Source organism: Sparus aurata, chromosome 8, assembly GCF_900880675.1.
Source record: "Sparus aurata chromosome 8, fSpaAur1.1, whole genome shotgun sequence".
Taxonomy (NCBI): domain Eukaryota; kingdom Metazoa; phylum Chordata; class Actinopteri; order Spariformes; family Sparidae; genus Sparus; species Sparus aurata.
In genome coordinates, this window is record NC_044194.1 from 6,924,503 (window position 1) to 6,948,054 (window position 23,552).

Sequence of the window (23,552 nt, forward strand, 5' to 3'; positions counted from 1 at the left end):
AGTTACCGTCTCCTTGTCGCAGCCTTCCAGTAGGCTGTTGTAAGCTCAGACAAGTGGATGCAAGAAAAATCAGTTCCCGCCCAATGTTTTAAACGGTGTCACGCGGGCTGGAGGAGGGAGTGAGAGCTCCTGGCACACAAAACATCTTTGTGTTCTGAGGCGTTTGTATGTGGCAAGTGATGGCTGGAGAGCTCAGGGGCCACGGGCCAAGAGCAGCAGGCTGCGAACAGTTCCCTCCAAATCTCTACGGCCAGAGGACAGTGTCACCAAAAGCACTTTTAATGTGATAAACCAAAAAACCAAAACTGGAGACGGATTAAAAGACATTAAGGTCTTTCATGTTCTTTCATGTTTGCAGGAAATAACATCAGAAGATAAAACATAGGATGGTCATAGTTAGGCAACCCATTGTCTGAGGATATAATCCCTGTGCCTGGTGATTAATCACAGACTTATGAGGCATCTTTTCTGATGCTCCCACTACATTCCTTTTTGGGGATCGGCAAACAATAGGACTTTGAATAAAAAGGTGAAATTGGACGAGCTCAAACTGGCAGACTGATGTGTAAATACAGACGAATGAAAAGTACATATGAGTGAGGGTATAATCTTCCACACACAAATTAATACTTCTAAAATGAAAAAAACAACAATTAACAGGTTAGTTTGAATGTTTAAATCACTCAGATGAAAAAGTTCCTCTTGGTTGTTTTGTTGTTCCCCCTCTTTTGCGTGCTTTTGCTCGTGTATTCATCCTTTCAGCGACGACATGTAGGCCGACTAAAAACACAAATATCTTAATTTCAATCAGACTTTAATGCTTAACACTGTTTCTGAGGTGCCATCTGTGTTTCCTGGAGAAACTTTAAGGGGGTGTTCTGGGACAATATCAATCAAACATAAGAGACAAGGTGTAACTCCCCAGTGAAGACAGTTTTCTTTAAGAGGTATTAAGTCTAGTTTAGGGTCCTTATGTTAGATCAACCCCTGTGTTTTACTGTAGGAGCCACAGAGATGCTTACTTAAAGCAGTGTGAAAGAAAACGTGTGCGTCACTGAAAACGAAATGCTTTTTTTTTTTACTGATTTCGATGAATGAATTCGCAGAGAAGGACCATTTGTATAATGCACTTATCTTTTATTGACATTGACTGATCCACGGGCAACATGTGAAGAGAACAGTCAGCAGCATAAAGGCATGCACAGGGCACACGGCCGTGCAAGGAGATGCAGCTTGTGGACGCTTTGGAGGACGAGGCAGCCCCTCATCCATCCCACCCGTCTGTCTCTTTCACACACACACACACAGAAAGACACACATGAAGAAAAACAACAGAAAAAACCCAGAAAAGCCGAGCAGAGTCGGCTGTGTGGGTGCAGGAGGTAGTCTTCACAGTATCCCGAAGATGATGTCTGGCTGGAAGGGGAGAAATCATTTGTGAGCTTATGTCAAATTTGATTGAACGCTGCACATGCTACGCGCTGCAGTCAGTCACTCACACGCTGCAGGAGGTGCTGTCCCGTGAAAGAGCCGGTGTCTGGAGGCTGGCCGTCCTCTCCCACCGCCTTGCAGCGGAGGTAACCATAGAGATTTGCAGCTTGGAGGGAAATACTCGCCACCACAAGTGACTGGGGAGGACAAACAGATGCATTTTAGGGAACGAGGTCTCTGCAGAGCAATTCTAGAGCGTGCACACAAGCAAACATGGTGTCTCACCAGCCATTTAATCTTCAGGGAGAAGAGGGAGGTGAAGAAGAAGAATATCCATATTATAGGACAGATGATGAGACCCAGCCAGAATATCCTTGCCTCTGCATCTGTCCCATTGTTGTTACCCTTAGAAGACTGCACACACATATAAATAACCCAATGTTAATACTCGAAAAACAATGCTCTACCACACAAACAATTATGAGAGTGTCTTACTTTTTTGGCCTCAAACACCCAGAGGCTCTTTCCATCATCGTCGATCTGATTCCACCAGCGCAGCCCCACCAACAGCCGGCCGGTCACATTCTGAAACATGAACAGGACGAAAGTGAGTTTGGTGGAGTGAAAGAAAATAGGGGTTAAACTAATGAGGGGACCAAGAAAACAGGGGCCAGGGTGTTGGAAAGTGAGGGGAATTCACAGCTGACCTCTCACCTTCACTGACCAGAAGTCAAAAGAGAGCAGGGTGATGATCAGGACGAAACACGGTGCGAAGTTCTCGCTGATCCAGTCGCAGAGCAAATATGAGACGATGGCAAACACTCGGAAGAACAGGTGGAAGAAGGAGGCGAGGGGGTGTCTGAAATCAGATGCACAGGGTTTACAGATGGTGAAGAGCCTAAGAAATGCAAGGAAAAGGCAGGAAGTGTCGACTTTCATGTACAGGCTGTGAACACATAAATTCACAAGTGATATAACTGAAAAATCTATCATAACTTGAATGTATAACAGAGCATGATTGGTCCTGTAAAGTTTTTTTCCCTCTAAATTGCACATTATAACAAGTTGTAAAAAAATAAATAAATAAAAAAAATAAAAATAAAAAAAATACTCCCAGCTGGCTGATATCCCTCTTGGTTTCATACTATCAAGAGCAAAAAAATAAAAGAGTTTGTGAGACATGGCTGATAGCCTCCCCTGCACTGCACCTTATGACTGCGCTTCTCCGCGCCCTCTCCTGCTCGTCAGCAGCAAAGTCCAGCTCCACATCCTCCGTGTCGTCCGCCATCGCCTGACGGAGAAGCAAAGACAATAAAAAAAACACACACACAACAGGACAAATCATACCACAGCATCCTCTCTCCAACACAAAGCAGGCAACACACAGTAGATACATTCAGAGGCAGGTAGGAAATACTCATCGGTTATCATGATTGTGAATGTTAAAACCAAAGCGAGGTACCATGTAGGGGGGAAGCGTAGCTGTATTATAGGGCTGGAATAAGCCAGGTGTTGCAGTGAAATAGGACCGACGGTGCCTTCTCAGAAACTGCATCCACATCAGGAAGCGGGGTTTACAGGAAAAAAACGGAGTAGAGTAAAACATAAATAAATAATGATATAATAATACTGCGAAATGCACCGGAGTTGAAGTATAATCGGTGTGATGTGATACGCGTGTAAGGGATGTAGATGTTTGTCAAGGATTGAATCAAAAGAGCGACCGCGGCAGGACTCGAACCTGCAATCTTCTGATCCGAAGTCAGACGCCTTATCCATTAGGCCACGCGGCCCGTCGACATGGTAACTCCAACAAAACGTCACTATTTATATGGGGTTACGTGGGATTTATCTCCAATTTGTTGTGCATAATACGGTTTCGTTTGCCCAATGTTGTCCACCGTCGTGTTCAACCGACCATTTGTTTGTCCCTGTTAAAAACAAATACATTCCTCCACACCGCCTGGGGTCGCTAACACTTCGTGTCGCTTCAGCTTTAGCCCCACAACATCACCCTGGGTCGTCCTCCTCAGTGGTTAGCAAACATGCTAATATACCACGTACATTCGCGGATTTTTGATTTTAAAACATATATTAGGTGATTAAACTAATGTTTTACCTGATAACACGGATCGGGTGAGTTCTGTTTTAGCTTGTAGCGACGTGCAGCTAACACATTTAGGGATAAACAGTTATTACTTTGTTTGATGGCTCTCACATGGAGGCGAGCATGTGTCAGATGTTAACGTTAGTAACTTTAATCAGGTACTTTAATTAATTTAATGAATTCCTAATTAAACTAAAGTAGTAGCTAGCAGTATTTTTATGCGGGTGTCATTGTCTAACAGTGATGCTACAGTAGGTTAAGCTAACTAGCTCCAGCTTTTAGTAAACTAACTTGTGTTTGTTGTAATTGTGTGAAATATCAAAGTGTGTTTACCTCTTCGTCCTCAGTAATGTGACCAAATTGTGTGTCAGTATGTGAAAACAATGTTACACTTTGAAAAATACACATTATGACACCAAATCAATCATGCATCTGTGTCTGTTATGCAGGCGTGGGGAGTAATAGATTACATGTAACGAGATCAGGCACACAGCATAAACAAAAAGGTAAGATGTGTCGTAATTAGATCCCAGATGCATTCAACTACAAACAAGATCAAAGTTAAAATATGAAGGATGATATAATTGTCTGTAACCATGTCATCTTAATGATATCTTGTCTGTAAGTCTTCATTTGCACCTGTTTTGGTATTGGAGTAATCTAAAACTAACGAAAAGTAATCAAATTACATAACTGATACATATTTTAAGAGCTCATCAGTAACTGTATCGGACTACATCAGTTTGTGCCTCTTTTTTACATTACACGAGAGATAAACAGGAGCTAATCCGCATCATGTCACAGTGTTGATGTTGTTGACGTTCATGTCTTCCAGCTCTCCTGTGACGTCTTCATGAGGTGATGCTGCATGTGCTGCGCCGTCCTCTGCAGAGGACTCCCATCCCTCCACAATGGAGGTGTCTACGATCCCTCTACTCCACCGAGCCTCAGTCCATTCAGGGCGAGGACTCCACAGAGAGCCGCATGAACCCCCTTAACATTCAGATGCTTTCGAGGAACCTCCACAAGCAGATCTTCAGAGGCCTTGAGCCGGAGAGCAGAGAGGAAGATGTGGAGCGCAGCATCAGGCACCTGCAGAAACACCAGCTGTGGGGGAAGGAAACTTCCCTGCTGCCCGATGTGGAGCTGAATCTGCCCAGGATGTACGGCAAAAATATCGATGAGCACTTTCGTATACTGGCCCAGAAGCAGAGTCTGCCCTACCTCGAGGCTGCGAACAAACTGCAGCTGGCTGAGCTCCCTCCCATGCCGCAGGAGTGGAACTGGGAGGTCGGCTGGACACGTTATGGGCCTAACGGGGAGAGTAAGAAGGTTGATTTCCCAGAGGAGATGGCACTGGTGTTTGACGTGGAGGTGTGCATGTCGGAGGGGAAATGTCCCACACTGGCTGTTGCTGCGTCTCCCACCAACTGGTGAGGAACAAGAAACAACTGGAAAGATAGTGTGAAGGGTAGAAATGCACAGATGGGGAGGATCGATTGGTGTCTGTTTATTGTTACGTCGTGGCTTTCGGTGTGTTTATCAGGCAGAGGATTTAGATGTTTATGTATTTGGTTCTCTCCTGCTAGGTATTCCTGGTGCAGTAAGCGTCTGATTGAGGAGCGGTACACCTGGTCAAATCAGCTGAACATCTCTGACCTCATACCGCTGGAGACACCCAAAAACTCTGTCCGGCCGCCAGGCAATCGCTGGAAGGAGAGGCTCATAGTCGGCCATAATGTCAGTTTTGACCGATCATTCATTAAGGAGCAATACTTGCTAAAGGTAAAATGTTCAAAAGGATGGCGTGTGTTTCCATCAGCTCACCTTTCCTTTTCCTTAAGTTCGTTCACAGAAGGAAAATGTGTTTTCTCTCCCCCAGGGCTCTAAGGCGCGCTTCATGGACACCATGAGCCTTCACATGGCCATCTCTGGGCTGACTGGGTTCCAGCGCACACTATGGATGGCCAATAAGATGGGTAAACGAAGGGGTCTTCAGGAGGTCAAGGAACACATCAAGAAAACTGGGCAGAAAAAAGACGGCCCAGCGGTCTGTGTGCTTTTATTCACCGTATTTCATTTACAACATGCAGTGTTGGTGATCATGTTGCATCTTCTAGTAGGGTTAGTTATTTGGCGTCTGTTGCCAGCGAAACCTGCCGTGACATTATGGTTTTTTTTTGTGTGTGTGTGTGTATAGATTGGCTCCTGGGACTGGGTGAATATTGGCAGCATTAATAACCTGGCTGACGTCCACGCTCTGTACGTGGGAGGGCCGCCTCTGAAGAAGGAGGCCAGAGAGACCTTTGTGAAGGGCAGCATGATGGATGTCAGGAACAACTTCCAGGTTAGAGATCCGCAAAACGAATCCCACTCGGTCAGATTGTCAGTATTTATGGGCCATATGTGAATTTATATTACCAGGTCTAAGTGTGCGTTCATCATGAAGTAAAAGACGAATAATGTGGGCTTTGCTGACCTCTGCAGGAGTTGATGCAGTACTGCGCCATGGATGTCGAGGCCACACATCAAGTCTTCTCAGAACAGCTGCCACTTTTCATGGAGAGGTCGGTAAATCCCGACCCCACAAACATTTTCAGTTTTACGCTTCTATGTATTTATTGTTTAACCAAGAGTATGATATCACTTTACCGTAGGTGTCCTCATCCGGTGACGCTGGCAGGAATGCTGGAGATGGGCGTGAGCTACCTTCCTGTCAATCAGAACTGGGGCCGATACCTGGAAGACTCTCAGGACGTTTACGAAGAGCTCCAGCGAGAGATGAAGAAATCTTTGATGACGCTAGCGGACGACGCCTGCCAGCTGCTGCAGGGCGACAGGTGGGAAAAGCATCGATTTATCACCAAGTTTGTGACTGATTATTTAAGTTAAAAGTGTGCGTGAAGGTAAAAAGACGTACAGATTCGTGCATAATGTACAGTTTCATAGCTTCGAGGGGTAGGTGTGTTTACATGCCTTGTGTATTCATCCACGTTGTTTATTTATGTTTGTTTTTAACTTAAGATACAAAGAAGACCCCTGGCTCTGGGATCTTGAGTGGGATGTGCAGGAGTTCAAGCAGAAGAAAGTCGCAGCCAGCAAAAAGAAAAAAGAAGCGGAAGCAAAAGTGTCTACTCCTCTTCCAGACTTTGATGAAGGTACAATCTTCGCTGCTTGACAGCAATAATACAAAAAGGTGTTTTGAAAATAACAGAAGAGATGATTCAGCTGAGTTGTTGTGACATCAGACCCGGGCCCACCCTCTGAAGAGGAGATGGAGAGCCCTTGCCCCAGCAGGCTGGCTGTGGAGAAGCTGAAGGAAACAGTTGATCGACTTCCTAAGAGAAGGCAACATCTGCCCGGACATCCAGGGTAAGATCAACCTCCGAGCACCACAGAGACGTCCAACATTAAGTATCTTTCAGTCGCCATCTTCCTCTCTCGCCTTGTCCTTCAGGTGGTATCGTAAGCTTTGTGAGAAGATGTCCGCGGAGGACGGCTGGTCACCTGGAGCCAGCCTCATCAGCCTACAGATGAGAGTGACTCCTAAACTGATGGGTCTGACGTGGGATGGATTCCCCCTCCATTACACGGAGAAACACGGGTGGGGATACCTGGTACCCGGGCGCAGGGACAACCTGGTGTCTCAGGAGGAAAATACAGGGCCTGTGTGCCCACACAGGTTTGTGATGCACCGTGATTACATCACCAAGATATCAGCTATTGATTATTTAGAATTACACAGCGTAGGATACGTGTTGGTTGGTTTGTTCAAGCCTTGTTTTGTCCCACAGGGCTATCGAGAGTGTTTACTCTGAGTATTGTGAGCAGAACAGCAAAGAGCGGCCCGAATATTCAGACAGCGACTCCGCAGATCTCGTGTGGACAGACAGCGAAGTGTGGAAAAAGGTGTGTAGGCTCATAGTGTCGTTTACCTTAGTTGTGTAGTGTTTACGTAAATATCCATAAATATGCAGTTTACAGCTCATAATCTTGGTGATTGTCTGTCGTCTGTAGCATAACTGTTCATAGCGCAGGTTCACCAAAATGTCATATTTTAAAATTTCAAGTAAAGGTTAGGTGTTGGTCTTTAATCAGTGCTATGGATCATTATTCAGGCCCATGTTGCTCTGGAATGATAGAATATGTATCATGAAAGAGGTGTTTCTTTTTTTAACTTCCTCTCAAGATGGAGGAGTTTGGTTCCGCGGAGAGTCTGTCAGAGGAAAATGGAGTTAGAGTGGCGAAAAATGGGTGGAGGAAGAAAAACGGGGTGAGTGAAGTGGTCATTCTGTTGGTTCTGTTTTCATCCAGTGTGTATGTACAGTTGCAGATAAGATACTCTTTGTAGACTTAGATTCCAGTGTTGGATATGTAGGATTGTTTCTGACTCGTATGTTGGAAACATTCCTACTCACTCCACACCGCTGTAAAGTCAAAATGGATTGTAAAAGATCAGTTCCAAAAATGTTTATTTGTCTGCTTAAGTCCATATTTGTTGGCATTTAGTATTTCAAAAACAACACCTTCACTGTGGTCAGAAAGACAGTTTGCTCTTCCGCTTACCAGGTGATGACATCCTAAAAATATGACATCAGACATTCAGAGCTTCATTCGAAAATTTCACTAGAAGCTTCGAATGCGAAAAAATGACATTTGTTACAGCCAGAGTCATAAAATTGCAACTATTGGAACGTTCGTTGGGTTGAGTTTTGTGTTTCACTGTGCTGAAATTGAACATCTGTTATTGTGTTTTGTTGTGTGACATAGTCCAAAGATCCGTATGACGTCTCAGCAGAAAGTCAGTGCCATTATCACAATGGAAACGGCCCCTACAACGATGTGGATATCCCGGGGTGCTGGTTTTTCAAATTACCCCATAAGGTGAGTGTTTTGAATAACTAGCATCGGCACATTGTCGCTTCAATTATTTATTTTTACTGTTTTACTGAGTGCGTGTGTGTGTGTGTGCGTGTGTGTTTCAGGATGGTAACGACAACAATGTTGGCAGTCCTTTCTCAAAAGACTTCCTGTCAAAGATGGAGGACGGTACTCTCAGGGCAGGACGCGGTGGAACCAACGCGACGCGAGCTCTGGAGATCAACAAAATGATATCCTTCTGGAGGAATGCCCATAAACGTATAAGGTAACGCCAGCTTCCATCATAAATTGGATAATCTCAGCTCCTTTCAGTCAAAACGATGGTGAATATGTTTTTATTTATTTATTTATTTTCTCCTCATAGCTCTCAGATGGTGCTGCAGCTTCGAAAGGTAGAGCTTCCCCGTGTTGTCAGCAGGTCTGTCTGGTATATCGATAGTTATCATGCATTTATTGATCATCCATGTGGAGAGGAGAAGCCTCTACTGTACATAACAACCGCCCTGTCTCCCGTAGACACAAGGAGTTTGATGAAGCGGCCCAGTACGGTGCCATACTCCCTCAGGTCATCACCGCTGGCACGGTGACACGTCGGGCTGTGGAGCCAACGTGGTTGACTGCCAGTAACGCTCGGGTAAGAGTCGGAGCTGACGAGGACAAACTGAGCATCACAGAGCATTCATCAGCAGCCAGTCATTACATTTCGTTGATGTGGTTTGTTGACTTTTTGTGCGTCCACAGCGGGATCGGGTAGGCAGTGAGCTGAAGGCAATGGTGCAGGTGCCTCCTGGATATCACCTGGTGGGAGCAGATGTAGACTCTCAGGAGTTGTGGATCGCTGCTGTGCTTGGAGAGGCTCACTTCGCTGGCATGCATGGTGAGACTCGTCCCCTTTGAAATCTCCTGTGGGCCTTACTTAAACACCGTACAGTAAAAGCTGTTGAAGTCAAATCCATTACTTATCTTCCATAAGCTGTGCGTCCATCCGATTCTCAAGCTTATTTGAAGCAAACCTTTGAAATGTTACAAAAAAGGAAAACAAGTCATGTGGGTTAAATCAGAACTTTAGTTTTTCTGAATGTAGCTGTGTCCTTTTCAAATGAATTACCTTAAAATGTGCATAAAATATATTATGTTGACGGCCATAATCTGAACAAACAGCCTCTGATGTTGACCGTGTTCATCTCATGTCTCAGGCTGTACAGCGTTTGGCTGGATGACCCTTCAGGGAAAGAAGAGTCAGGGCACCGACCTGCACAGCCGCACTGCTGACACTGTGGGCATCAGCCGAGAGCACGCCAAGGTGTTCAACTATGGACGCATTTATGGTGCGGGACAACCCTTTGCTGAAAGGCTGTTAATGCAGTTCAACCACCGCCTCAGTCAGGCAGAAGCTTCCAGTAAGGCCAAGCAGATGTACGCCTTGACAAAGGGCATACGCAGGTACATTCAACAAGCTGAGTTGTGTGTTTGAGGAAAGATTTTTTTTTTTAGTTGGTCGTGCAAACTTGAGCTCCAGTGTTTACATGTTTTGTCAGATACCATCTGACGGAGGAGGCTGAGTGGCTGGTCAATGAACTGGGTATACAGGTGGAGAGGGAGGAAGATGGAAGTGTCTCTCTGCAGGAGTTGCGGAGGATCAACAGAGTGGCCTCGCAGAGGTGAGCGAGCAAGTAAAACATCACACGAACATCCACAGTCTCTTGTCGGGGGGCTTTTTTTCATGAGCCCAACCTATTCTTCCACATCATCTCAGTTGCTCTGTTCATTCCCTTCCCTCTGTCTCTGGTTATGTTCCTTTCAACCCTCAGCTATCGGCGGAAAAGGTGGGAGATGGTCGGCAAACGTCTGTGGGCCGGAGGTACGGAGTCGGACATGTTCAACAAGCTCGAGAGCATCGCTCATTCAGCCCAGCCGGCCACTCCTGTTCTCGGATGCAGGATTAGCAGAGCGCTGGAGCCCAAGGCAGTTAAGGATGAGGTGAGGCAGTGCTCTTCAGTGGGGACAGATTTGCATAAATCTAATCAACAAAAGCCTTTTATATTAGTCTAATTCTGGAGATTCATTGTAAGAGATGTTTATTGCCTTTAGCCAAGGGCCCACTTTGTCATTAAGGGAAGGGTAAGTCCTGAAATCTAATTATAAACTTATAAAATGGCGGTTCTTTCCTAAATCATGAATCCCATCTTACTTAAGAGCCCTTCCTGGTTGAGGTCTATTGTTACTGCTAATGGAGGCTCTGAGACTAAGACGTTACTTTATTTTTTCTCAGTTTATCACGAGCAGAGTGAACTGGGTGGTGCAGAGCTCTGCAGTGGACTACCTACACCTGATCCTGGTGGCCATGAAGTGGCTCTGCGAGGAACACGACATCGACGCCCGTTTCTGCATCAGCATCCACGACGAGGTGCGGTACCTCGTCTGCAGCACGGACCGCTACAGAGCAGCGCTGGCACTCCAGATCACAAACCTGCTGACGAGGTCTGATAACATCTTAGTAATTTTATCCTTCCCTGTCAAAAATATCCACCATAGAACAGGCTGTAACCTTGAGAGCTTTCCTGATTGTGTGCTTGCGTCTCCTGCAGGAGTATGTTCGCTCACGCGTTAGGCATGCAGGACCTTCCTCAGTCGGTCGCTTTCTTCAGTTCAGTTGACATTGACCAGTGTCTGAGGAAGGAGGTCAACATGGACTGTGCGACTCCCTCCAACCCCACAGGTCTGGAACGGAGATACGGCCTGCCACCTGGTGAGTTCTGCACACCACCATCAGCCTGTTTTTTTATTTGTCTGTAGTCTGAGGCATATTTATAAAGATGGACTTGTCTCAATAATAAGTGTGCATGTATAATCTGTAAATATAAAACACCTTCCACAAATACAAAAAAAGATTTCTAAACTCACAAATCTTGTCAATATAAAATGGATCTGGAAATACAAACACATTCCACAAATAAGAGGATGTTGTGTGTAAAATACAAATCCACAATCTTAGAATTAAGATCCACATGACTTTTCAATAGAAAGTGGATTCACAAACGCCTGTTTGAAAGCTGTATATGTATCAACATGACACAAATGCTTTTCAATTATATGATAATTAATGTATTCACAGATCTATTTTTATATATTTGTTTTAATATTTGCAATATATATTTAAGGGGTTTCTGTATTTGCGGAAGGTGTTTTATATTTACTGACAACACATCTCCATACAAATTGTCAAGTAATACCGAGACAAATCTTTTTTCATACGTATAACATGCAGTGTGTAACTATTTGATATTAAAGTGCAAAAACTCTAATTTTGAGGATACCTAAAAGACATGAAAATCTTTCTCGAACCCCAGATATATCCACATGTACTTCAAAATTAATTAATCAAGAAGCCATTTTACATTGTCTGTGACTGTTCAGTTGATTTGTACCGCAATACACATTGTTGTGTGAGCTGGCCAGAAGAGTAAAAAGGATTACTGAATGAATGAATTACACATTTGTACTAACAAAATGTAAAACACAAAATGACTAAAACCATCTCTATAAACAATATTTATTTTAAAACAAAACAGCACTTACAATAATGCCTGAAAATCTCTTCAGGATGAAATTATGTATATTGGAAACGTTGGAAAAAGTAGGGTCACCTTAAGTACGTAGTTATGTAGTAACAACTATACAATCTTTAAATGAACAATGACCTTTATAATAACAGAGCAGCTTATTCATCATGAAGACATCCTGAAAAAAGTATATATTCTCCTAAATACTCTTTAAATAATGTAAAACAGAAATGACAGTGTGATGCATTTACCATGTTTAGAAACACATGTCATATGCAAAATGTCTTGTGAATAAAGTGATCTACAGGAACACAACCAGGTTGTTAAACAGTGTGTGCAAACCTTCCACAGGTGAGGCCCTGGACATTTACCAAATCATCAGCGTCACTAACGGCTCTCTGGACAAAAGAGGTTCGGCAGTGGGAAAAACCTAAGAGATGAGGAGTCTTTGCTCACTGCCTTCTCTTCTTCTGTTTGGGTTCTGGTGTCTCCTCTACGTCCTGTGACTCTGTGGTCTGAAAGGAACAAAGAAACAGACACTTGAATCCCACCTTGCAGAAGAGAAGGGAGAGAAAACTATGGCACTAAATGAGTTTTGGAGCTGTGAGATTACACTCACCTCCTCAGCGTTATCCTGCTCCTGCAGGGCTGCATCAAGAGTGTTAGCGTTGATGCGGAAATCTCTGGAGGTGCTCAGCTTCATGTACTGCATCAGATTTACCTGGACAACCACCAATGTTAGTGAAACACTGTGAGAGTGGTCTAACAGATGATGCAGTACTGATGGTGTTAAAGGAGCTGTTTGTGTTGTCTTCGATCTTTACAAGTCTCTTTCTGTCACATACCTTAGATTTTTTGGAGAGCGTGATGAGATATTTTTCGTACTGCTCGATGCTGAAGATTAAGTTCGGGATGCCCGTTGTCTCTCGCTGAAGTTTTGCCTACCATGAGAAAAATGGAGGATCGTCAGATTTGTTTGAGACTAAGAAGCTTTGGGTTGTACAGTGTATATACATGTTTAATGATTCAATAAATAAACAGAAAAATGTAAATGTCTTGTTGTTATAAATCAATCACATTAATCATAATAATCACAGGAGCTAAATGTTCTGTACCGAGGTAATAGTGTTCCCGTCATTCCTCTTCTTTTTCTTCTTGTCATCTGCACCGCCACCATTGTATTCTCCACTCTAATAGAACATAAAACACATTTTATGTTTCAAACTTAAATACATAAAAATACTTAAATACTTAAAAACAGAACAGTCATATATAGAGAATATTATTTGTGTGAGAAAACTTCCGAACATGTTAAAACTGGAGTGAGGTCTACCTGTGCGTAAATGATGAAGGCGTAGCACTGTGGTGTCAGGTGGGAGCCGGACAGTTTGACCTACACAGAAAACACCAGCATCATCAGCATGACATCATCAGGGCAAGAGGATACAGAGGAGAGGAACGACAACACATGAGACTCACCAGCTTCTCAAAGCGGGCCGGCAGTGCAACATGCTGGCTTGTACACACCTGGATGTACTAAAATGAACAAAAGAGAGAAATGAATGTCACGCTCAACAAACTTAGGGTTTGTATGAGTTTCTAAGATTAAATTCAAGCATTTTTTACGCACTTTCAAGATACCAAAACCAAAAATCTGAGTACATTCTAGTTCAAACATATTCCTAATTTTTAAAAACTATTAAAACATTTTTTAAAAATAGGCATTTTCCAAACTTTCCAGACTCTTTGAACCCTGACGCGTCCTAAACTCTACAATAATACTTAGGAATCAGGGAATAAAATACTAAGTATAGAGATACGCACATATTTGACCAGGGTGGTGAGGATGTTGTATGTGCGAGTCAGTTCTCTCAGCAGTGTGATGGTACAGTTGCCAGGCAGCAGGGATGTCTGGACCAGCTCGTTTAACGCCGTCAAAAGAGTCCCCAGCTGCAGTGTCACAGCTTTCTCTATTGGATCCTGCTGGCCTGCAGTCTGGGTGGCCTCACCTGCACGTCGGGAGAGTTAACATCACAGAAAGTTTTAGTACTTTGGCCTGACAGAGATGCATTTCTTCCTCGTGTCCCCTCTGAACTCTCACCATTAATCTAACATGAGCACCTGTGTGAAAAGGTTTCTTACCGGAGCCCGATTTGTCAAAGAGTGTCTGGCTTTTCTTTCTGGCAATCAGCCAGTCCACTTCATCAAGCACTCTGTCCACCTGCGACAGGACCAGCAGCTGTGGCGAGAGATTAAAAAGCGATGATGATGACGATGACGATGGTGATTATGGGGAGCACACTGCGCAAACAGATTCAGAGTGTCACTGGAAATCAGAGGCCTCCAGTTACAAGAACAGAAACACGACACTCACTGCTGCATTAGTCACAGTCTTCGTGTTCACAATGGCAAAGTGAGACTGTTTTTCCACCTCCACTTCCTGAGCATAAAGACAGAAAAAGCAGGATAAAAAAGATGTCAGAGTTGCAATAACTGTCACCAAAATGAAAGCCAAGTAATAGCTGTGGATTGCTGTTGTAAAGTATCAGTCCAGGGTGTCTTGAAGCTTTTAAAGAAACACAACGTAAATTATGTTTGCGTACCGGATCGATATCTCCCCGTTGGCTGTGGATGTCTTGGCAGAGCTCGAGCAGCAGGCTTACAGGACTCTTATAGAGAACGTGCAGGTTGAAGAGGAGAGAAAGCAGGCCCTTGGAGAACGCTGAATCCTCTAAAAGAGAGGAAGAAACACACCTTATCCTACTGAACCCAACATGGAGACAAATATTAGGTCAGCGGTCACCCACCAAAACTGGTCTCTTTGCAGATTTTCACAGTCCATGTGATCATCTGTACAAACTGAAGATGTAGACGCGTGTTAGTGGAACAAATACGACTCCATGTATTGTATGAAGTGCACTTATGGTAGACTTACCTGTTTGGAGGAGGGCTTTAGCTGGCGGGAGAGCACACTCAAGATGCTGACCAGCAGCTGAGCCTCTTTGCTGTTAAATTCATCCTCACCCCCACTTAACTGTGTGAACAGCGCCCTCTGTTGACGGGCAAGGAAAATTGTATTTTAGTGTAGATGCTCAGATGGGGTAGATCAATCCTCACCCTATGTAAAACACTGCTGTCTGAAAAATCAAGGTTTTTATCTGACACTTTAAAGGCTGCTGCTAAGAAATTGACACATTTTATCGTAAAAGTCAGTGAAGTATATACAGTCAGGCTGAAGAGTTTGCATTTTCACCTTTAGAATAAGTTAGAATAACCAAATACATTCTGTGTAGATGCACCTGAAACTGTCGGATGTAGAAGAAGTTCATCTCTGTGTTATCATCGGACTCGTCGGCTTCCTCTGAGATGTCTGCAAGAAACGCAAAATGTGATGAATTCCTGCATAATATTTAGCTGTAAAACGTAAACTTAAACGCTGTTACAGTCTTAAAAGTCTGACCCATGGTGGAGAGGAGCTGAGCCATCCTGTCTGGAAAGCGCTGCTGGCATGTCGTGAAGATCCTGAGCAGACCTTCCAGACACAGTTGGGAGAGGCTGGAGCGCTTCTCCTTTTTCCCTGCGTCCTCCACAACACTCGGGATGTTGGTGTAGCGCCATATCAGCACACTGGGATGGCAGTTAAACAAAGACAGATCTCTTATTGGTTACAGAAAATATAACCAGGAACAGACCAACTGAATGCTTAGGCGTCATGGCATCAACCTTGTCATGTCACAGAGGAAGCGGAAAGTTCTCTCTGTGTTCTGTCCATCCGGGCCGTCCGTGTGTCCAGTTTCCTCCAGCTGCTGGATCTTCTGTACAGCCACGCTCACCGCATAACGCACAAAATCACCACTGGCGCGAAGCACCGATAGAGCCTCCTCTCTGCTCTGAGTACTGTCTCTGAAAGAAAAAAGCCACATTTGATACACATTAATTTTCATTTTTTTTTATGTTTCTGTGTTTTCAATACTATACTTGATTAATGTATACTTAGGACACATTTGTATAGACCAGTTAGCTTTTAGCTCTTCCAGTTCGCTCAATACATGTAACAATTTGATAAATGTTTTTTTTTGCCATGAAAAAAAAACATAACTAAAATGAGAACATATCCCAATGAAAGCTGTTTTCAGGTGATGTAATTTAATAAAATGTGATGTTTATAAATCAGAAAAGTGTAACAGTCATCCATGTAAAGCATTTACCTGAAGAGCACAGTGAGAAGAGTTGATATGAAGCCCAAAGACAGTAAGCTGCGGGGGGTCTTGTGTGAAGGCAATCGACCTTTTCCGGATTTCTCCCTCAGGATCTCAGACAGCTTGTGGTAGCGGTTGAACAGCTCCATGAGCTCCTCGAAGCGGCTTTTACTGTCATAAAGTACACAAAATTTAAATACACGAATCCAACATGACGTTCTCACTGTACAACAAAAAGATGGATGTTACCTGTAGTTGGCTTTGATGAAGTTGTACTCCATGAGGACCTCATACACTCCCATCACCAGCACAGCGTAGATATTATTCTTTACCCCAACACTGGATCCCATGGAAAACTCAGCTGACTTGTCCTGATCAACGCATAGACAGTAAACATGGCTTAAGATGATGCCTCCAGTGCCACATTATTAACCAGCAAGGGTAGAAGTACAGCAAGCAAAATGACAACGTTATCTGGTTCCAGCAGTTCAAGGATTGTACACTTTAGAGACTAAATGAGTAGCCGATTTGCCCCAAAATAATCTGCAAATTAACTGACAATGAAAATAAACGTTGGTTGCAGTCCTAAGAGGAAAGCACTGAAGTTGAGGAACACTGGCATAACAGTGCAAGTGATGTACAATTCAAAATAAAATACAGTGCTTATTTGTTTGCTCGCACATTTCTAAGTTGCTATATTTCCTTTAACCAGACTAATCTTTTTAATTAATTACAAACTGTCAGTGCCTCTCATTTCACAGCAGGTGATGTTGGGAGGATTACTCCTGCTGTTGACAAGTTGGGGATTTAAAGACCGATTTATTTTAATGTATACATTTCAGAGTACAGTTTACAGCTCGCGTCTTGAATGCATACCAGTTCAAAGTCCTCCAGTTCACTCTTTATCATACGTCTCGTCATGCTCTCTAGGATTGTCTGAAGTTCAGACTGGTATCCCTCTTCCTCCTCCTCCTCCTCACCCTCGTCGTCATCGCTGTTGTCAGCGTTGCGGTTGGTTGATCGGTGCAGGTTCTGTAGCCACAGCAGGCAATGTACAGTACAGCTCACCAGATGGGCCTGAAGGGGGCAAACATTATTTATAGCAGTCATTAACACAGCAAACACCCAGGCACAATAATGCTACAATGCAGACAGGCATACCAGCGGCTCCTGGAGGTAGACTTGGTCTCCGTGAGCTGTGATGCACGGTTCCAGCTTCACCGGGGGCAGGAGGTCTTGTTCAGGCTCGTAGTACCGTCTCAACTAAAGATACAAAGACATACAGCTGTCTACATTATAGATAATATGACAACAAGGCCATTGTACTGAACACAGAACGAACACACACACCTGTGAGAAGAGGGTCTGCATGATGGAGCTTGCAAGTTGAGAGTTGCGACGGAGAACATCATAGAAACCCTGAAATAGGTGAGAATTTGCTTTGTCAGCATAAAACTTCAGAATTGTATCTACAGTAAAAAGATTTATATAGAAGATGCTCAAGATGGCATAAAATAAATTGTGATTAAGCTAATCAAGACTACCAGTCATGGTTAGTAATTGTTAAATTAACAACTGGTAAACATGGTATTAAAAATAGAGCTCTGACCTCATAGAGCATGAGGCGCACGTCGGCCTGCTGGCTGAGGCAGCGACGGAGGCTGCTGAGGATCTCCAGACAGAACGCTTCGTTTGCAGCAGAGTTGTAACGAGAATGAACGTCCACTTGAACCTGTTTTCCAGGGTTCAGGCAGACAGTTACTACATGATAAACTGTGTTAAGGATTGCACATATTTACACTGCTGTGGGTGTTATCAAGCATATGAACTGCATAAAGTCCAACTTGAACCGTACCTGACTAGACGAGATTGCCTGGCTACACTGGCTCGACGCCAAGCTGCCCAACACTTTGAAGTTCTTCAGCAGCAACAAGAAGCCGGTCACTGCAGACTTCCTGCCATCCAGTTGGCTATTAGAGAGTCATATATGGGAGGAGAATCAAGTGTGTTTACAAAAGCATGATTCATCATCTGTACTGATAAAGAGTAAAGCAGTAACATACCTGGAAAACATGGCCTTGCGTAGAACCAGAATCAAAGCATCTTTCAAGGACATGCTGACTTTTAGCAGGGGCTGGAGATTAAAGAGAGAGGAACTATTAAACAACGGAAAAATCCAAGATGAGTATGTTTTAAGTGTTTGTCTCTTAAAGTACCTGGACAGCTTTTAGTAGACCCTGAACAGTCGCCAAGGGCAGGTATGACAGGTGGTCAAATGTCTCTGTCAGCTTGGAGGATGACTCGAGGAGGATCATGGGAGCAGAGACCACAATGTCAGAGAAAAGGTCTGATGATACAGAAACAAAAAGAAAAAGACGTGAAGTTAACATGTATTCTGTATCTTGATTGATTAACAGACACTGGGGAACATCGGAAAGCTGGGACTAATCATTACCTAAGTAATGACTGACAGGTGAGGCTGTCTTTGTGACCAATCGATTCAACACCTGCTCCAGTATCTCTCCTCTGATAGGCTCGTGCATCTGTCGTAAGAGAACAAACACACTCCGGTGAGAAAATACAATAAAAACATTCAGTCAATTATCAGTCATTTATAATTTGGTTATTCTTTAACCTAAAAAAAATGGTACCTTAAAGCCCTGTAAGAGCACCTGTCCACCCAGTTTACATGCCTGCTGAGTCGGGGTCCGGGCTATGGTAGCAGAACCTTCTGTGGTCTTGCCAAAGGGTCCAGGTTTGGGTCCAAATGCATCCATGAGGCAGAAGCCCAGCTGCACCAGCCCCTGGGTCACATGATCCCAACCAAACACACTGTGCAGGTGGAAGAGTAGAGTTTGTGTGAAGAAGATCAGCTACTCATACTGAGTTCATGACAGGTGTGAGAAGTGAATCTTCACTTTATACATCTCACGTAATTTATCCAAACAACCATCTTTTATCACTCTTGTCAGACAACACTTACAATACAAATATGAAATATTATAACTGGGGTTACATTATCCGTTAACAGTTTCTTTGCTCTTGGGACAATCTTTTAAAGTCTGACATATTTAAATCTCTCTGGACATAATGTCTCCAGTCCTATTCCAGGTTGTCAAACACAGACGTTTTAGATTGGTGATGCATGACATCAGCAGTCTCCGTGAATTTATAAGCTCAATAAACACATTTAATGGTCGGAGCAGTTAAATCTTCCAGGTCACGCTGACCTGCATCGTCAGTCGAAACCCTGATTGTAATGATTCAAACTTGACAACTTCACGACCTCTTACTTACTTAGAGCAACACATTTCCAACACACTTAACGTTGCTATGCTCTGACCTGTTCTTCACTGTGTCCAGTATCATCTGAGCCACGCTGCAGTGTTCAGGCAGAAGGTCCTGCAGGAACTTTGACCCCTGCTGCAGCTGCTCGTCCTTGAAGCTCTTGATGATTGCCCCCTTCAAAAGGTCAAACACCTGCCCAAATCAGGGAGAGGAGAATTTAAAAAATGAGTGAGCGGGAAAGATAAAATAACACTAAAATGAGTATGCAGAAAAAAGGTGTCTCACCTGCTCCTCATAACGCTGGATGCGAGCCACTGAGAGCATCAGGGCAACACTGAAAGGGCACAGGTCCCCATAAGATGTCTGTAGAAAATCAATTCAAGATTTATGGCAAACTCTAAATTACAACAGTCACAAAAATAACTCCAACAACCGACAGATGAGTTATATGTAACCTTAAAACTTTTAAGGAATTCTCTCCCGAGTTCATGGTCGAGTCGTATGGCAAACACTATGTGGAGGATCACAGTGCCCTCCACGTGCCTTAACTGGTCCTGTGGGATGGACTGGACCTCTAGTTCCAAGCTCCTGAGGAAGAACCAGCAAAATCATCAGTAACGGGGGAAAAAAGGTGGTAAGATTTAGAGTAAACATATTTTATTCCACTTGCTGTGTACAAGCCACTCACTCTCCATCTTTCTGCTCTTCTTCCTGGCGAACGTCTTGCTCCTTAAAATAACTGATGATTCCATCCAGGACCTGTTTCTTACAACCCTAACAGATACAGTGAACAGCAGACTTTTAGATTGTTTAAAAAAAAAAAAAGAGGAAGACTTGATTACCTGTTCCTGATAATCAACATGCTGATACACGCACCTTTGCAGATAAGAGCAGCAGCTGATAAACCAGAGGTGGGATCTCCTGCAGATCCAGTTTGGCGAACATCCTCAGGACTTTCTCAACCAAAAACCGCAGCTCCTCTGATGACAAGGGCACATCTCTGGATTAAGGCAGCACAAGAAGAAAAATAATATTGGATAAAACATTGTGATATCAGTGTGAACACATTAAAAGGGAAAAGATAAGGTACTGCAATAAAAACAAGTAAGAATGTGACGGTCTGATTGAGTCAAAGGTCTTACCTGAACATGGTTGTCAGGTGGATGACACATTGTGGGTCCCATCTGCATGGAAAAGAAGGAATGGATAAATTAATTCAACGACCACTTTTAATGTTTGTAAATGATCCATATATTTACAGGTTTATGTGTGAAAATGTCACCACCATGAGGGGCGGTGATGTGCCCTCATTTTCATATATGCTTCAGCAAAAAAATCACAGTGAAGACCTCTTTTAAAACTCCATGACTTGGGGTAGCATTTGGAGTAGCCCCATAAGATACACATTCTAGTTGCCAAGGAAAAAATATGACTTAGGCTCCTTTAATGGTAGGAAAGCCATAAATTAAAAGACATTATATATAATTTGACATTCATGCTATATGGCAACCATTTTTAACCAATACAGAGAAAATGTGCACCACTGATATTTGAGTTTTGTACTACTGACCTCAAATCATACACTTCATCATTTACTTTTGAAAGGTTTACATTTTATTTTTGAACAGTTTTCTTTGTTATACATTTGTCCATAATTTATTGTATTTCTACATTTTATTTAATGTAATGTATTATATTTTGCGTATCACCTACGATTTTTGCCACATTTAACTTATTTATTTGTACAGTTAATTGTTCAGTAAGTCAGTTATGTTACAAAATGGTAATGGGATTCTGTTAGAGCAGAAACATGACAGGGCGGGGGTATATTGTGCTAAACCAACTGCATTATATGTGATTTTTTTTTTGCATTTTATGTCCATGGAATACCACTTCAGAGACCTTGCGCGAAAGAAATAAAAGTGTTGGGACCAACAATGTTGCATGAAGCATTACAAAAGAAAATTGCATGTTCACATGAACACATTATACATAGTTGTTTGAAATCTAAAAGATGTTCTCACCTGCTTGAACAGAGGCTGTTGATCAGCTGTTTCTTGTATTCCTCACCACTGAGTTCACCTGAAGTTATGATAAAATAACAAGAGACAGAAATTCATCACCTTTTAACATCTGCACCCTCATTAAGATGTTGATGTTTTTGATATAACATAATGAGAGAGTTACTAAGGCTGGGTATTTGCACAAACCTTTGCCATAAGACAAGACTTCACAGGCTGAAAGGGCAGTAAGTACAGTCGGGAAGAGCTCCAGGGATTTCCCACTTCCCATCTTTCCCACCTTAATGGCTTCAACGAAAAGAGACGCCAGTTGCGCAAGAGACGGTCCGGACAGTGTGTGAGTCTGTGTATAACATTTACAATGCAAAATGGTAATTAGACAGACAGCACGAGGGGTCACACTGTGTAAGATATGTCTACATTTCAAATTGTTATTCTGATGGGAAAAGAGAATTGAAAAAAAGGGCTGCAATTTAAGATTATGTCAAAAAAAGAGACAAGATCAGTAATCAAGAAGTCCCAAAGAAAAATGTTAATCAGTTTTATTATTAAAGTCATATTGTATTAACCCATGTCTCACATCTTCATATCGGAATGGCATCAAAGCATTGCAGACGTTGTTATTTTTCAGCGTAATGCATTTGAGACCCACTACAACCACAATCCTGCCAGTTTCTAGACATTTCTCGATTATACACCTGCTATCACGTGTTGCTGCACATTTACGGAAGAACATTTGTCAATAGATCCAATACAAAAGCATCATGATCAGACTTTTCTGTTGTTGTTGTTGTTGTTTTTTTTTTACCTCCAGCATCAGTAGTCCAATGATATCAGCCGCCACCTCAGTCTGAAGATCCCCAGACTCACACAGCGGGATGCAGTGTTGATAAACAAGAAGTCTGCGGTCTGATCCTTCGGTGGAATTGGCTGGAGAGCCTTCACACAAGAGCAAAAACTTTACTTTTAATGCACAGGACACCATGTGTGATATTAAAAACAATGCAGGCCATTTGTTAATATCTTTACTGATTCTGAGTGGAGATATATGACAAATTGTGGTTATAAAGATGCACTGACTGTGCAAAAAAACTGAGTGCTCACCTTTGAATATGCCTTTAATCGTGGCCCCGACCTTCTTTCCCTTTAGTGCCCCATTTGTTATCCCAGTGATTAGCTAAAAGGGAGATGATTTAGAGGGAATTACTTTATAAGCAACCTGACAGAAAATGTGGTGGGATGAATTGACAAAATAATATTACCTGGTCATCAGTAAGGGAGGACAGGTACTTCTGAAGCTCGGCAGGACTGTCTCGATCTGACAGTGTGATAATCTTATCCATATCAGCCTTCATGATCAACCTGCAGACAGACACAAGTGGCTGGTAAACACAGCTAGCTAGCGAGAAATACGTATTTGTTGACAACCTCAGGAAGCTAATTGTTCCAGCAACGTTTGCTAAATGTTGAATTTGGCAAACAAAGAGCACAAATGAAACGGGTTACCTCTGCGTATCGTCTGGCCAAATTTAATATTGGACATTCAATTTAAATTGGCGAGCTGTTTCGTAAAAAGGAACAAGTTAAGACTTCAGTAATTCGGCTTTCATAATATGTGGCGACTTCCCGCCAGTGCACACTTCCTGTTTTCGCTTTGTGGTTGCCACGTTCCTCTTAAAGTATCCCACATTTTGTAATTTGATATTCATGCCAGCACAACTGTAATTTTACAGTAAAATACATATAATAACATGCTATATGTTTAGGTACAACGTGAAAGGGGGTAAGTATTCAGTAAATTAATGCTGCATCAACTCTTGCCTAATTGCCAGTGAAAGGATGCGATTTGGTAGAAAAACCTGATTTCTACAGATCTGGCAACCGCGTTTGCACAGTACGCCTGCAAACGTAACGTCAGTTAGCCAGCCGGGTTGACGCTTATCAAGACTCCTTAAAACGCCAATTCAGGCTCGTCAACTCTAGTTTTCAGTCTTGACTGATGATTGCAAGTATTGTTAGATGTCTCAGTCTAATTAAATGTTATTCATTTGTTTTTAAGATG

General features: G+C 43.0%; 3 protein-coding genes and 1 non-coding gene across 11 annotated transcripts; 1 reads left to right on the plus strand and 3 right to left on the minus strand.

The window, feature by feature from the left end:
* Positions 1 to 1,116: 1,116 nt before the first annotated feature.
* Positions 1,117 to 3,919, minus strand: LOC115586338 (Golgi apparatus membrane protein TVP23 homolog A-like). 2 transcript variants are annotated; one of them, XM_030425297.1, is made up of 8 exons: positions 3,872 to 3,919; positions 2,894 to 2,980; positions 2,640 to 2,722; positions 2,146 to 2,290; positions 1,927 to 2,016; positions 1,717 to 1,845; positions 1,500 to 1,628; positions 1,117 to 1,416 (listed from the first exon to the last, which is right to left on the minus strand). In XM_030425297.1, exons 2-8 carry the CDS (start codon positions 2,894 to 2,896, stop codon positions 1,390 to 1,392), a joined length of 606 nt encoding a protein of 201 aa, XP_030281157.1. In that variant the 5' UTR covers positions 2,897 to 2,980; positions 3,872 to 3,919; the 3' UTR covers positions 1,117 to 1,389. The 2 variants fall into 2 exon arrangements, with proteins under 2 accessions (XP_030281157.1, XP_030281156.1); XM_030425296.1 differs by lacking the exon at positions 3,872 to 3,919 and having other exon boundaries at positions 2,894 to 3,172.
* trnar-ucg (transfer RNA arginine (anticodon UCG)) lies at positions 3,152 to 3,224 on the minus strand. Its single transcript has one exon. It is a non-coding gene; the product is annotated as a tRNA-Arg (tRNA).
* Positions 3,415 to 13,034, plus strand: polg (polymerase (DNA directed), gamma). 5 transcript variants are annotated; one of them, XM_030425290.1, is made up of 24 exons: positions 3,415 to 3,567; positions 3,988 to 4,044; positions 4,374 to 4,971; positions 5,128 to 5,323; positions 5,421 to 5,588; positions 5,739 to 5,885; positions 6,026 to 6,105; positions 6,196 to 6,378; positions 6,563 to 6,696; positions 6,787 to 6,910; positions 6,996 to 7,220; positions 7,333 to 7,447; positions 7,728 to 7,811; positions 8,309 to 8,422; positions 8,524 to 8,684; positions 8,784 to 8,837; positions 8,936 to 9,053; positions 9,161 to 9,296; positions 9,616 to 9,862; positions 9,958 to 10,080; positions 10,231 to 10,399; positions 10,692 to 10,900; positions 11,008 to 11,168; positions 12,334 to 13,034. In XM_030425290.1, exons 3-24 carry the CDS (start codon positions 4,400 to 4,402, stop codon positions 12,414 to 12,416), a joined length of 3,603 nt encoding a protein of 1,200 aa, XP_030281150.1. In that variant the 5' UTR covers positions 3,415 to 3,567; positions 3,988 to 4,044; positions 4,374 to 4,399; the 3' UTR covers positions 12,417 to 13,034. The 5 variants fall into 5 exon arrangements, with proteins under 5 accessions (XP_030281150.1, XP_030281154.1, XP_030281151.1 ...); XM_030425291.1 differs by having other exon boundaries at positions 3,419 to 3,696; XM_030425292.1 differs by having other exon boundaries at positions 3,421 to 3,529.
* fanci (FA complementation group I) lies at positions 11,954 to 23,130 on the minus strand. Of its 3 annotated transcripts, XM_030425289.1 has the most exons (38): positions 22,997 to 23,130; positions 22,753 to 22,852; positions 22,595 to 22,667; positions 22,299 to 22,429; positions 21,680 to 21,833; positions 21,494 to 21,551; positions 20,612 to 20,653; positions 20,346 to 20,469; positions 20,158 to 20,243; positions 19,925 to 20,057; positions 19,755 to 19,832; positions 19,525 to 19,661; positions 18,833 to 19,013; positions 18,637 to 18,724; positions 18,398 to 18,528; positions 18,245 to 18,315; positions 18,037 to 18,151; positions 17,791 to 17,913; positions 17,532 to 17,600; positions 17,343 to 17,444; positions 17,058 to 17,258; positions 16,431 to 16,552; positions 16,191 to 16,352; positions 15,706 to 15,885; positions 15,443 to 15,609; positions 15,282 to 15,352; positions 14,918 to 15,034; positions 14,790 to 14,841; positions 14,586 to 14,713; positions 14,357 to 14,422; positions 14,125 to 14,221; positions 13,807 to 13,991; positions 13,462 to 13,518; positions 13,316 to 13,375; positions 13,098 to 13,172; positions 12,828 to 12,923; positions 12,602 to 12,703; positions 12,123 to 12,497 (listed from the first exon to the last, which is right to left on the minus strand). In XM_030425289.1, the coding sequence occupies exons 2-38, from the start codon at positions 22,843 to 22,845 to the stop codon at positions 12,435 to 12,437; spliced, it is 3,990 nt and encodes a 1,329-aa protein (XP_030281149.1). In that variant the 5' UTR covers positions 22,846 to 22,852; positions 22,997 to 23,130; the 3' UTR covers positions 12,123 to 12,434. The 3 variants fall into 3 exon arrangements, with proteins under 3 accessions (XP_030281147.1, XP_030281148.1, XP_030281149.1); XM_030425287.1 differs by having other exon boundaries at positions 11,954 to 12,703; XM_030425288.1 differs by having other exon boundaries at positions 11,954 to 12,497; positions 12,602 to 12,923.
* Between the last annotated feature and the right edge of the window lie 422 nt (positions 23,131 to 23,552).